General features: G+C 39.3%; 1 protein-coding gene across 1 annotated transcript; it reads right to left on the reverse strand.

Moving 5' to 3' along the window:
* Nucleotides 1–11,481: 11,481 nt before the first annotated feature.
* LOC122680869 (taste receptor type 2 member 7-like) lies at nt 11,482–12,411 on the reverse strand. Its single transcript, XM_043882655.1, has one exon. The coding sequence runs from the start codon at nt 12,409–12,411 to the stop codon at nt 11,482–11,484; it is 930 nt and encodes a 309-aa protein (XP_043738590.1).
* Nucleotides 12,412–15,446: the final 3,035 nt, after the last annotated feature.

The raw sequence follows: 15,446 nt of genomic DNA on the forward strand, positions 1-15,446 counted from the left end.
ATATTTTCTTTCCACAGTACCAAAGCCTGCCTGATAGAACATCATTGAAAAAAACATGACAGTGGTTATCCATAATTGACTGATTCTGGCAAGGGCCAAACTAATAAGAATGAAGTCAACCAAGCTTAACTTCTGATTTCTAATCCAGGCAATGCAAGTTGTGAGTCCAATAAATCCATTCCCTAAAATTCCTATTATAAATTCCCCACCAGTCACAACCATGAAAACCTTCTCCAATATATTCAACATGACTGCAAAGAGAAAATTCTGATCCATAGTTTGTTGACTGATTTCCAGATGATTTTCTAGATAATGATATAGGCTTTATGTTTGATTGTGCAATAGTTGTTCTTCTCCCTTTTTTTGAAAATTGTAGTTCTTCTTTTTAGCTAGGAAGCCCAGCAATCTGTAATAAAAGTGTGGAGTCACTTTCTATAACACTCATTGGACATTTCCGTACAGCTCTGCAAGAATTTCCAGTCTTGGTCCAGATGTCAGCTACAGTAATATTCTATGTACAGAGATGATTGAAAAGCCAAATTCTCATTTGCTACCATGTAAATTAAGGCCTGGATTAATTTTCACTCTTTTGAATAAAAATTTGTTCTCCTCTCCCAAAGAATTATATCATTTGATTTACAAATTTGAATTGTGAAATATGAACCTCCAACACCAATTTTCACTTTAAAATTCTTTATCAAGTAGATGTAACCAGAAAACCCTATTCTGTTGATAAATTATGAAGCATTCACAGTAGAGGTCATTGCATTACAGGATAAGATACAGAGTCTGAGGTTTTTAGGAAACTTGGCAGGCAGCATATGAATCTAATCTCACTATCATAATTCCCCTCCATTGTGAAAGACAACTTGCTGAGTACTGTACCTCTTAACCACTAAAAAGGGTACAATATTTGATAGGACTTTTGGGTTTCAGAGTTAATAAAAACCTGAGTGTGCTACTTTCACTTGTTTGTTTGCAGAATAATCATAATGCTGCTAATTGTGAGTAGGGCCTGAACAAGCTAAAGCTATTCAAAAAATCTAGGCTCTTCTACATGAATTAAGACAATTCAATGATCTATGAAGTGGGAATTAAAACAGACCAGATAATGTAATTGGAATTGACATTAAAGTGGTCTACATCATCTGCTCATGTAATCTACTTGTAACTTTCAGACCTGTTCATAGAACCATTCAACTTCAGCTTCTTCAGCATTACTTGTCAGGGCATAGACTTGGATTACTGTGATATTGAATGGTTCGCCTTGGAAACGAACAGAAATGATTCTGTTGTTTTTGAGATTGCATACAAGTACTGCATTTTGGACTCTTTTGTTGACTATGAGGGCTACTCCACTTCTTCTAAGGGATTCTTGCCCACAGTAGTAGATATAATGGTCATCTGAGTTAAATTCACCCATTCCAGTCCATTTTAGTTCACAAATTCCTAAAAATGTCGATGTTCATTCTTGCCATCTCCTGTTTGACCATTTCCAATTTGCCTTGACTCATGGACCTAACATTCCAGGTTCCTATACAATATTACTCTTTACAGCACAGACTTTACTTCCATCACCTGTCACATCCACAACTGGGAGTTGTTTTTGCTTTGGCTCCATCTCTTCATTCTTTCTGGAGTTCTTTCTCCACTGTTCTCCAGTATTATATTGGGCACCTACCGACCTGGGGAGTTCATCTTTCAGTGTCATACCTTTTTGCCTTTTCATACTGTTCATGGGGTTTTCAGGGCAAGAATACTGAAGTGGTTTGCCGTTCCCTTCTCCAGTGGACCATGTTTTGTCAGAACGCTCCGCCATGACCCATCCATCTTGGGTGGCCCTGCACGGCATGGCTCATAGTTTCATTGAACTAGACAAGGCTGTGGTTTATGTGGTCAGTTTAGTTAGTTTTCTGTGATTGTGGTTTTCATTCTTTCTGCCCTCTGGTGGATAAGGATAAGAGGCTTATGGAAACTTCCTGATGGGAGAGACTGACTGGGGGGAAACTGGGTCTTGTTCTGGTGGTCGGGGCCATGTTCAGTAAATCTTTAATCCAATTTTCTGTCAATGGGTGGGGCTGTGTTCCCTCCCTGTTGCTTGACTTGAGGCCAAATTTGGTGGAGGTAATGAAGATAGTGGTGACCTCCTTCAAAAGGTCCCATGCACCCACTGCTGCACTCAGTGCCCCCGACCCTGCAGCAGGCCACTGCCAACCCACGCCTCCACCAGAGATTCCTGGACACCCGTGGGCATGTCTGGGCCAGTTTCTTGTGAGGTCAATGCTCTTTTCTCCTGGGTCCTGGTGCACACAAGGTTTTGTTTGTGCCCTCCAAGAGTCTGTTTCCCCAGTCCTGTGTAAGTTCTGGTGGTTCTATGGCGGGGTTATGACCCCACCTCCTCCAAGAGGGTTTATGACATACCCAGGTCTGCTGCACCCACAGCCCCTGCAGCAGGCCACTGCTGATCCATATCTCCACAGGAGACAGTTCTGGCTCAGTCTCTGTGGGTTGGGCATGCATTTTGTATGCCCAGATCTGAGTAGCTCAGGCAACCAGGTGCTTGGCAAGCGCACTGTCCCAGGTGGGCCATGCACCTTAATCACCTCCCCCGTCCCAACCACTTGGTTTTCCGGGTGCACCATGAAAGCACTGTCTCAGATGTGCTGTATGTCTCCTCTGGAGAGCTTATCTCAGGCTGCACCCTCCTGGCAGAAGATGCCATCTCTGGGACTGAGATTGTAGCAGCCCCTTGCCTTCAGGCTCTGGCTGTCTCAAGACTGCCTCTCTGCCTCTGGGCAGGGAGGGACCGGTACACAGCTGGCTAGCTCTCCTTTGGTATTCACTCAATCTTTTGTTCTATGAGTGGACCAGGATGCCCGTTAGGTTGTTAGGCTAGAGCCTTTAGCGGGAAAGTTCTGTTTTCTGCAGTTGCAGTTAGGCGTGTATTCTGTGGGGTTTTTTTTCTCCCGGTTACGTTGCCATCTGAGATTCCAAAAACCCCCACAGACCTGCTTGTGAGAGGGTTTCCTACTGTGTGGAAACTTCTCCTTCTTCATGACTTTCTCCCAGGAAGGTCTCCACCCCAACTCTAGCCATGAAATTAAAAGACGCTTGTTCCTTGTAAGAAAAGCTATGACCAACCTAGACAGCATATCAAAAAGCAGAGACATTACTTTACCAAGAAAAGTCCATCTAGTCAAAGCTATGGTCTCTCCCAGGAGTCATGTATGGATGTGAGACTTGGCCTATAGAGAAAATTGAGTGCCAAAGAATTGATGCTTTTGAACTGTGGTGTTGGGGAAGACTCTTGAGAGTCCTTTGGACTGCAAGGATATCCAACCAGTCCATCCTAAAGGAACTCAGTCCTGAATATTCATTGGAAGGACTGATGCTGAAGCTGCAACCCCAATACTTTGGTCACCTGATGTGAAGACCTGACTCATTTGAAAAGACCCTGACGCTGGGAAAGATTGAAGGTGGGAGGAAAGGGGACAACAGAGGATGAGATGGTTGGATGGCAACACCGATGTGATGGACATAAGTTTGAGTAGACTCTGGGTGTTGATGATGGACAGGGAAGCCTGGTGTGCTACAGTCCATGGGGTCACAAAGACTTGGACATGACTGAGCAACTGAACTGAACTGAACTTCAGACCTATTCAAGATGTTTCTATTCTACATAATCTCTACCTAATTATAGATTGCAACTATCCATGCCCAGATTTGTGGCTTAGTGGCTCATATAACATCTGGTTCATGATGATCACATGAATAATGAACATTGGTGGCTCAGATGGTAGACGAATCTGCCTGTAATGTAGGAGACCTGGGTTCCATCTGGGTTGGGAAGATCCCCTGAAGAAGGGAACAGCTGTCCAGCCTAGGATTCTGGCCTGGAGAATTCCATGGACAGAGGAGGCTGGTGGGATACAGTCCACGGGGTCTCAAAGAGTTTGACATGACTGAGCAACTATCACATGCTTAAAGAAGGTCTATATGAGGACGTAGTGGCATAATGGTTCTGCATAATATACTGTAACCTTACAGATCCACTTGGGCTTTCCCAGGCGGCGCTAGTGGTAAAGAACCCTCCTGCCAACGCAGGAGACATAAGAGAAGCAATTTCAATCCCTGGGTCAGGAAGCTCCCTGAAGGCAGGCATGGCAACCACTCCTGTATTCTTGCCTATCAAGGAGGGGCTCTATGTTGGGCTCTTCCAATAAAAGATGGTAGAAGGAGACTGTAAGGCTAATGAAGGAAAATGGGATTTGTTATCTCCAGTTTATTTCCAGCTGGATTCCTACACTCTCCCTGTCTACTCGTTGTTTCTGTGAGCACCACTCCAGCAGTGTTTCTTTATCTTGCCAGCATTTCCTTTCCCTTGGAGCAGCTGAATCCACTTTTCAGCTTTTCTGGTGCTGTACTGAACCTTCCTTCCGTACACCAGCCTGCTCCCCCTCTCTGAGTGTAATCCCAGCACAACCTCTCCATCATGTTCAGAAGGCCACTTCTATAGGCTGAGAGTCACAATGCCAGTTGAGCAATGTATCTTCCTTAAGGTCTGAAATTCAGAGCCATGGGTTCCCTTTTCTAGGTTTTTAGGCTTTAATCATTTTAACCTCTCTCCTTTGTTCCTTAACGCTAGGAATGAGAGTTACTTCCTGTGGTTGCTCTCTTCATCACCCTGTAGGATTCTCTTTCTACTCTTTCAGCTATTTTATTAACAATTCTATACCCAGTTAACAAATTTTTATATTAAAATATTCTTTTCAAATTGATATGGTAGTTTCTTTCTTCTGATCTACTCTGGTTGATATATCCATCCATTTAAATCTTAATTTTAAATAGTATTATTTTAGTTCTGAGATGTTCGTTTGTGATCATTTCATAGATTCTATTCCCAGGCAGCAGAGTCGTAGGCTTATTGTTAGGATAAAACTTTTTAATTGATTTGCTTCCACTTAATGACTTTTAATAAATTTAGTTCCTCTAGAGTTTAGGTTGGTCAACTATGGTCCACAGGCTGCTGCCTATTTTTGTAAGTAAAGTTGTTGAAATACAACTATGTTCATTCATTTACGTATTGGCTATGGCTGCTTTTGAGCTACAATGGCAGAACTCGGTAGTCACAGCACCACATGACTTGGAAAACCTAAAATATTTACTCTCTGACTCTTTACAGAAAACTGTTCACTGACTTCTATGTTGAAGTCATGCCATCAGGCTTGCACAAGGCCTTGGCTCCCTCTAGTTTCACTTTTGTGCACCAAGGTGTAAGCTCTGCTACAGGATGAAGGGGAGTTTCCCTCAGTGTTTTGGCAGAGGCTTTGGAGACTTACTGAAGTGTCCCAGAAAGTCTGTACTAAAGATGAAGACACCAGTTTTGTGGTTCTATTTCCCTTAGCATGTCACCATATGACTACAATGAAGATTTAAGAGAAGAGGCTAAAAGAGGTCATTTCTTTGAAGAGAATAATCTGTTTATCTCACCATCTAAATGAAAGGAGAAGCATGTATAGCAATTGACATATCTCCTAGAGACTGGGGAATAAACAACCGGGATTATACCTGAAAAGATCTATAAGACAAAACGTGGCTATAGAATGGTTAGAGAAGAGAGGACTGTTGAGAATGACTGCCCTTCCAGAGTTCACTAGAGCAACTTTCCTGTTTCTTGTGGGCCAGACATGATCTTTATAAAGGAAGCTTCACATGGGTCACTTGAAAGGGAACTCCTAAAAGTCATCTCGTGAAAGAGAAAAGTAATCCAGGCAGATACCGTCCAGTTAAGTTCAACATCAGAAGCCAGGAGTATAATCATTTCTTATGATTCAGTACCTTTAAGGAATCAGCACAGGAACCTCAGATAGGACAGCCCATGTGAAAAGATTCCAATAAAACCCACAAAGGTGCTGATGGTAAAGGGTCAATGCTGCAAACTTAGGGTGTTTCAACCCTGCATATTCCAAAGAAAGACTTGACACTTGACTGGCTTCTGGAGAAGAACCTCTAAGTGCTTGGAATATCCTGCCTAGCAAGAGTATCTCTGTATACCTGGGGTCTTGAGTCACACCAGATAGTTTAGCTTGTGCTAACAACATCATCTATAGTGAGTTCTCTTTTGTTTGCTTGGGGCTCAGAGCTATGCTGCTTCAATTTGAGCTGGAGACCAAGTAGTTACAATCAGTCACATGGGTGCTCCATGTTTATGTCACCAATCCCTAATAAAACACCTGGACACCAAGGCTCTGGCAAGTTTTTCTCATTGGCAATACTTTACATGTGTGGTCATACATTCATCATTACTGGGTGAACCAAGCACTGTTCATGTAACTCCAGCAGGAGAGGACAGTTTGAAAGTTGTGTCTGTTTTGTCCTGGGCTCCACTCTACTCTATGTACCTTTGGCCTTTGCTGATTTTCATCAATATCTTTTTATTTTAATAAAGTATAACTGTGACTGTACTGAACACTCTGGGAGTCATTTCTTGGGAGTCATCAAACCTCAGAGTGTCTTGACAGAATGAGTCTTCATTAAAATATTCAGGATGACTGATAGCTTTTGACAGCCCAAAAGAGAATAGTAGATGATGCTAGCTATAGATAGAACCATAAAGGAACCAAAGGCAGCACAAATGATGGGGAGATGAATAGAAATCTGCAACAAAATCCTCTCCTATGTTAGATTTCCAGGCTTGAATGGGGTCTGAAATTGCTGAGTGGGAGAACTTTTATACTGAATTACAAATTTAAACTTTATTTTTAGTCTGGGTTGTACTTGATGTATTAGTGATGATAGAAGCTGTGGGGGGCTGCCTAAGAAAAGGCAGAGAAGAATAACTTCTCATTCTTGAAAGAGAAGAATAACAGTAAAACAGGATTGAAGGGGCGGTGGCAAGAAAAAATAAATTTGTTTGCTGGTTTTTTTGATGCTTGAAAACAAGTTGCTTTTACATCATGTGTAGACAGTCTTTTTATACTCTACTCTCTAAAAATGCAGGCATCCCATATCCACATTAAATTGCCTTAGAAAGGGATCAAAAGCAAAAACCTCTGTCAAAACATGGGATTCCTGAGAACAGCAGTGTTAATAAGTAGCACTCAGTACCCAAATTAGCACTCTATCTGGGAAATGAGAAGAATGAAAGACTACTCTGCATTTTAAAGTGTTCAATAGTTTTTCTTCCTTCCTTTATTTTCTTCCTTCACAATAAACTCTACTGTGCCCTATGCTCTGGGCCATCTATTTTCTAAGTCCTATGCTTTCACTCTTACTCATTTATTTATTTGAGACCACCCGTGGTACATGATCAAGAAATAATCTGGTTCTAATGAGTGTTGCAACTGCACCTCTAGGCATCAGTTAAGGTTGTGTGGTAAAAATTTAACATGCCAGTTCATTCTATGCTCATTATTTCCCCAGCACACTTTTAGGTCATGTTGCTGTTGTTTTTGCTGCTCAGTTGCTAAGTCGCGTCTGACCCCTAGGACCCCATGGACTGTAGAACACCAGGTTCCCTGTCCTTCACTAGCTCCCTGAGTTTGATCAAACTTCATATCCATTGAGTCAGTGATGTCATCCAACTATCTCATTCTCTGTTGAGCCGTTCTCCTCTGCCCTCAATCTTTCCCAGCATCAGGATCTTTTCCAATGATTTGGCTCTTCCCATCAGGTGGCCAAAGTGTTGCAGCTTCCACTTCAGCATCAGTCCTTCCAATGAATATTCAGGATTGATTTCCTTTGGAATAAATGGTTTGATCTCCTTGCTATCCAAGGGACTCTCAAGCATCTTCTCCAACACCACAGTTCAAAAATGTCAATTCTTTGGCACTCAGCCTTCTTTATGGTCCAACTCTCACATCTGTACATGACTACTGGAAAAATCATAGCTTTGACTATATGGACTTTTGCCAGCAAAGTGATGTCTTTGCTTTTTATTATGTTGTCTAGATTTGTCATAGCTTTTCTTCCAACTGTCCACAGTGATTTTGGAGTCCAAGAAAAGAAAATCTGTCACTGTTTCCACTTTTTCCCCATCTATTTGCCATGAAGTGATGGGACCAGATGCTGTGATCTTAGTTTTTTTAATATTGAGTTTTAAGCCAGATTTTTTTCACTCTCTTCTTTCATCTTCATCTAAAGAATCTTTAGTTCCTCTTCCCTTTCTGTCATTAAAGTGGTATCATCTGCATACCTGACGTTGTTGATGTTTCTTGTGGCAATCTTGATTCCAGCTTGTTCGTCATCCAGCCTGGCATTTCACATGATTACTCTAATATATAAGTTAAGTAAGCAGGGTAACAATATAAAGTCTTGATGTACTCCTTTCCCAATTTTGAACAGGTCCATTGTTCCATGTCCAGTTCTAACTTGCTTCTTGACCTACATACATGTTTTTCAGGAGACAGGTCAGGTGGTGGTTTGGTATTCCTACCACTTGAAGAATTTTCCATAGTTTATTGTGATTGACACAGTCAAAGGCTTTAGTGTAGTCAGTGAAGCAGATTGTTTTTTTAATGATCCAGCAGATTGTTTTTTAATAATCTTGCTTTTTCTATGATCCAGGAGATGTTGGTAATTTGGTCTCTGGTTCCTCTGGTTTTTCTAAATCCAGTTTGTGCATATGGACATTCTCAGTTCACGTACTGCTGAAACCTTAGTTTGAAGGATTTTAAGCATAATCTTGCTAGCATGTGAAATGAGTGCAATTGTATGGTAATTGGAACATTCTTTGACACCGCCATTCTTTGGGGTTGGAATGAAAACTGACCTTTTTCAGTCCTGTGACCACTGCTGAGTTTTCCAAATTTGCTGGCATGTTGAGCGCAGCACTTTCAACAGAATCATCTTTTAAGATTTTAAATAACTCAGCTGGAATTCCATCACCTCCACTATCTTTTTCTGTAGTAATGTTTCCTAAGGCCCACTTGACTTCACATTCTAGGATGTTTGACTCTAGGTGAGTTGAACACACCATCATGGTTATCATGGTCATTAAGACTTTTTCTGTAAAGTTCTGTATATTCTTGCCACCTCTTCTGCTTCTGTAAGGTCCTTGCATTTTTGTTCTCTATTGTGCCCATCTTTGCGTGGAATATTCCCTTGGTATCTCCAGTTTTCTTGAAGAAATCTTTAGTCTTTTCCATTTATTGCTTTCCTCTGTTTCTTTGCATTGTTCACTTAAGAAGGCTTTCTGATCTCTCCTTAGTATCCTCTGAAATTCTGCATTCAGTTGAGTAAATCTTTCCCTTTTTCCTGTGTCTTTAGCTTATCTTCTTTTCTCAGCTATTTGTAAGACCTCCTCAGACAACTACTTTGCCTTCTTGTATTTCTTTTTCTGGGGGATGATTTTGGTCACCATCTCCTGTACAATGTTACAAACCTCTGTCCACAGTTCTTCAGGCAGTCTGCCCTTACCAGATCTAATCCCTCAAGTCTATTTGTTACCTCCACTGTTAATACATTAGCCACAATAATGAGTTGTTATAATTTCCAAATAATCATTGCATTGTCTTGGGGTCTTTTATGTCTCTGAGACTTGCTATAAACCAGAGCTTTTATAGTTGTAATCTAGCCACAAATAAATACCTTTCTTTCCAAGCACTGGTCTATGTCTCATCAAAATTCCCAATGTCTTAGTGATATTTGGAACATATTTTGAATCTGTTCATCTACCCATCCAAAAAATACTTGCTAAATATCTAGAAGGTGAGAAAGATCGTCTTTCCTGGTAAGCAAGTCTGCTTTTTAAGTGTTATGCTTTTGGTTTAAAATCATGCTGGGCAATTGGTGAGAATATCAAAATAACAAAGCATCAGAATATCCTACATTATGAGAGAGAGAGGAGGAAGAGAGGATCGTGGAACCAATAAGTAATTGAAGAAAATATTGAAAATTAAGTCTGAGTGCATCAGAAAAACAGAAATAGTTTGGGGTGTACAGAGTCTAAATATTTTTCTCTATTTTAGCTTTTATTTTACCAATTTGAGTTTTTATATTTTTGCTTTTAAAAAATGTATTGGAATAGTGTTGAAAATTTATCAAGTGATTCTTTAGTATTAATCATTGAAACATTTTCCTGCTTACATGCAATATCCTCCTGCTTGAGAACTTATCCCAGGTGTTTGCCAAAGTCAGCTTGATATTCAACAGTTCTCTAGGATGGTGTTGTTTTGTCATTTTTCTTCTGCCATGTGCTAATTGCCCCCTGATCCTTGTTTGTATTTTTGTTTTTAGTGCACTCATTCTTTACTAAATCTTAATCTTTAATCTATGTGTGTGTGCTCAGTTGCTCGATCATGTCTGGCTATCTGCAACCCCATGGACCACAGCCCACTAGGCTCCTTGGTCCATGGGATTTTCTAGGCAAGAATACTAGAGTGGATTGCCATTTCCTACTCCAGGTGATCTTTCTAACCCAGGGATCAAACCCATGTCTCCTGTGTCTTCTGCATTGGTCAGCAGATTTGTTACCACTGAGCCACCTGTGGTTGCCTATAATTTTTTTTAGCATTGAGGAATTTGTTTCCTTGTTAAGTGATTTGCATGAAATGCCATTTGGAATATCACCATCCCCTGGATATCCTTGCATTTTCTGACATATACCATTCCTTTTATCTTCTATAGCCTTAGATGATCTCACTAATCATTATATATCATTAATCAGATGGTACATTCCAAATTCTAAATCTACTAGTTAATCCACTTTTGTATTGTTGAAACACTTAATTGCTCCTTGATGCATTTTATTTGAAATATTAAAAAGTCATGGCTTGTATCAAGAAGTAGTCACTAAAGACCTGAGGCTTTAAAACAACTTTATTTTTGTATTCAGATATTCAACTTTTATTTTTAATTAAAATTTCAACATATTCCTGAACATATTTACTCTCTTTATTTTGGTGCTCCTTTCTATTTTTAAATGAAAACTTAAAATAATTATCTTTCTTTAGGAATTAAATCTCTATATATCTTTACCAATGTAAATATATCTACATTAATACATATTTATGGCTATTCTTTATATAAACATATGCTTTTATGAAATCAATATAGTGCAAATTAAGTGAGATTAAACTAATATTTTGCCTAACACAAAATGCATAATTTTACTATTAGCTATATCATCACCATCTTGATGGAAATACAGCAAAATCCTTATCTTTCAGCATTTTCCAGGAAGATTTTTTTTTCCTGTCGTTTGTCATTCAGTCACTCAGTTGTGTCCAACTCTTTGTGACCCCATGGACTGCAGCTGGCCAGGCTTCCAGTCATGCAGTGCAGCTTTCAGGATCCAACCTGGAACTGAATCCAGGCCACAGCGAAAGGCCAGAATCCTAATCACTGAGCTGCCAAGGGAACTCCCAAGAAGATATTTTCAATAAGTCTCAATCACCTATCAGAATAGAATATAAACAGTCAGGATAAAATAAAAACATGTATATGAAGTCCTGTTTGTTGTCTTCATTCTTGAGAAGATCATCATCGCTTCAGGCTTATTTTTGGAAGAGGAGGTTTTCTTAGATTCATGTAACCCTTCAGCTTCCTTAGGACATAGAGTGAAGCCTGTCTCAATTTGCTGTTCCATAAAATCAGAAGAAAAGGATGGCCAGAAGGACAGAAAAATAATAGCATGTTCACAAAAATCTTTGCCACAAAACTACCTAGAACGTGATTGGCCCACACTGTCACAAGATTGCCCAAATAGTATATAACGAAGAGGAGGAGGAATGAAATCATAGACTTCAAGGCTCTCACATGAGCCTCTGTGCTACAGTCCGCACCCTTCATACGCCTGAGGTGACCACATAAGGAGAGGATTAAAAGGAGAAAGGAGGCCAGGGACACTACAAAGGGGATGAGGAACATTATGGTAAGGAACAAATTGTATTTTATCATTAGAAAGTCCAATGTCACATTTTTTTCACTGTTTACCTGGTTTTGGAGCAGGATTTCAACTACCGTATCCTTCTGAAGAAGGCACAAGCATAAAGACAAGACAGCCCCCAGTGTAATAATGAGAAGAACCTTGTGAATTCTCCATTTCATCCAGAGGAAAAGGAAATTTGAAAAGTTGGCTATTCTGAGGAGATAGAAGACACTGATGCAGGTGGTGCAGGCTATGGAGAAATAATTGGATCCTGTCCAGAGGAACCCCAAATTTATCAGGACATTCTTGTTGCACCATGTTTCCTCAGAGATGACATATAAACCTGCACTTGAAATCATCATGCACAACACAAATATTCTGGAAGTAGCCAAGCAGGTGAAAATAAAGTCAATCAGTGAGAACTTCCTGCTCCTGATCCAATCAATACAGTTAACCAGAACAATGAATCCATTTCCCAAAATACCCAGTAAGAATTCTCCAGTGGAAATGATCATAAGTATATTGTTCAATGTTCCTTCCATGCCTACTGATAGGAAATCTCTGCCTTCAGTACTCCACTGACTTATAAATGAGGTGTTACAGATTTATGCATCCAAAGCTCTAATGTTCAATAAGTTCCTTGTCCCTGCACTTTAATATTCACTGGCAAAAAAAGAAAAGCCTTCAAGATGCTCCCAAAATCTTAGTTATCTTTGGGAAACCACCTTTAATCCTCTCAAGATCTCAGCTAGTGATTTTCAAGGCAAATATTATGTATGTGTCGCCACTGCTGTAACACTGCCTATAATTACCATGTAAAGCTATGCGTTAGAATTTGAATCCTGGTTTGCTAACACACAAGCTAGAGATCAATTTTAAAATATTTTTTTTCCTTAGGATTTAGACACTTTTTTGATTCATTCAGCTCAGTTATAAGCCAGAAACACTAAACTCCAAACTAGAAAATGTCTTGTCTTGGTCTGGATGCTCTGAGAAACAGGGCATTACTGAGCAAAGTGCCTGGACAGTAGAAGGTGCCTGGGGAACTGTTATACTAGCATGTAAGTCTGACTCTTGGGGAGGGAGAGGGAATGAAAAAAGGAAAGTCTTAGGAAACAATTCTAACAAGTTCTAAGAAAGTTCTAAGAAGGCCAGTGGGCAGTGTCAAGGCAATGGTGCACACCAGAGGGATCCTGAGCCTCCTGGGAGCAGGACTGCCAATTAACCCCTGCTCTGTTCAGGCACTCACTGGGAGCAGCTTGTAGGAGGGAATGGGATTGCAGGGCACAGGACAAAGGCTTATCAACTGCTGGGGAAATATAATCAAAAGCAAAATCTCTTCCCAACCTGGAAAATCTCTCCACAAGGTAGTAGAGAAAGAAGACAACTTTGTTATTGAATAACAAACTATAACAATAAAAAAGCTATAACAAACCTAGGCAGTATATTAAAAAGCAGAGATATCACTTTGCCAACAAAGGTCTGTCTAATCAAAGCAATGTTTTTTCCAGTAGTCATGTATGGATATGAGAGCTGGACCATAAACAAGGCTGAGCACCCAAGAATTGATGTTTTCAAACTATGGTCCTGGAGAAGACTCTTGAAAGTCCCTTGGACTTCAAGGAAATCAAACCAGTCAATTCTAAAGGAAATCAACCCTGAATATTCATTGGAAGGACTGATGCTGAAGTGGAAGCTGCAATACTTTGGCCACCTGATGCAAAGAGCCAACTCATTGGAAAACATCCTGTGGTTGGCAAGGACTGAGGCCAGGAGGATTAGAAAGTAACAGAGGATGAGATGGTTCGATAGCATCATTGATTCAATGGACATGAATTTGAGCAAACTCTGGGAGATAATGAAGGACATGGAAGCCTGGCATGCTGCAGTCCATTGGGTCACAAAGAGTCGGGCACAACTTAGTGACAACAACACTGTCATTGTGACTTTTCTTAAACCCATAAAAATTTTTTTTTCATAAAATATTTTTAATGTATGTTTAAATTTCCATTTACATGGAATTTTTAAACTTTTCATTATTAATTTCTATCAAAATTGAATTAAAATAAAATATTATACTTCATAGGTTGGTAAGTCATGACATCTGTTGCAATTTGTTTCACAGCATGTAGATGGCCAGTTTCAGTAAATGTTTTGTTTTTCCTTAAAATAATGTGTATGTGTAGTTTTGGGTAAATTGTTTCATGCATCCATTGACTTGATTTGTTAATCATGTTGTTTAAATCCTATTTATCTTTTTTGAATTTTGTCTTCTTGTTCCATCATTTATTGAGATTTAAAGTTAAATTATTATACTCTGGGTATGGATTTTTCAATTTCGATTTGAAATGTTGTCAATTTTTGCTTTACATATCTTGATGCTAAGCTATTTAGTGGTAGAATTGTACTATCTGCACACTAAATTTAACCTCTTGCTGTATGAACTGACAGTGTCTGCTCTAGTGGTTTCTTTGTTTTTTTTAAAGTTTTAAAGTCTACTTTGATATTAAAATAATTATATTAGCTTGTTATCACTTGTATTTCATGGCATAATCTTCTAAATTTTACTTTTGATTTGTTCTATATCATCAGAGTTTAGATATATATCTTGTAAATTGCATAGAGATAGTGAAATAGGAATTAAGGCTCTACTTTTAACCTTCCATTTCTTATAGGATTCCAAGAAATGTAATTTTTGTAGAGTTCCCTTCTCCCTTTGATGTAGTATATTGTCATGTGAACTTCTTGACCAATAAAGTATTGTGGAAATGAAGTGTTGTTTCTAGATGAGAGCACTGACTCACCAGTTCAAGACTCTGCAGTGTTCCTGTGTTATTTTGGATCAAGAAAGAGCTTCTGCTGGCCTGTGACAACTTTGTCACTACTATGAGCACTGGATATAGAGCAGAATCTAAAAACGAAAACAAATAAAAATTTTCATCAGGTCTCTGAGGTTTGAGAGTTCTGTTATTGCAACGTAGCCTAAACTTCCTTCACTAGATACCTTAGAATTGGTCTCTTCAGGTGGAGTCTGCCAAAACCAAATACCTAAAATAGGTAATATTGGCTTAATATTTCATTAGTTGCAATGAGTGGCAAGAAAACCATGACTGGTTCCTGGAAAACATGCTAAGAAGTGGCAAAATATTTCACAAACCATTTCATGTGAATACTTAGAAAATAGATTTTGTAACTCTAGGCTGAGAGGATTATAAGTGAATAACAGTAGTGGTACATTTGACAACACATTTTCAAAAACTGAGCTCAGACATTATTATCTTCTTTGAGAGCAGAAACAAAAAGTATTAGAATCTTGGAAATATGGGATCTTACAGAGCCGGAAGAGGTCATTGCTTCTCAATACTGGATAGTACTGGTTACGAACTGCTGTCAGGCTAAGATGAACTCAAGGGTATGGCTGTCATATCCATGTTAAAACTTCTAACTGAATTAAATTTACAGGTAAAAGTCCAACTAATAGTGATTATATCCAATGCATTCCTTCATTTTGACAAAGTAACTAAAGACAGAAACATTAGAGATCTGATTTTCCTACTGAAGCTTCATAAACTGAAAA

Source organism: Cervus elaphus, chromosome 22, assembly GCF_910594005.1.
Source record: "Cervus elaphus chromosome 22, mCerEla1.1, whole genome shotgun sequence".
Lineage (NCBI taxonomy): Eukaryota > Metazoa > Chordata > Mammalia > Artiodactyla > Cervidae > Cervus > Cervus elaphus.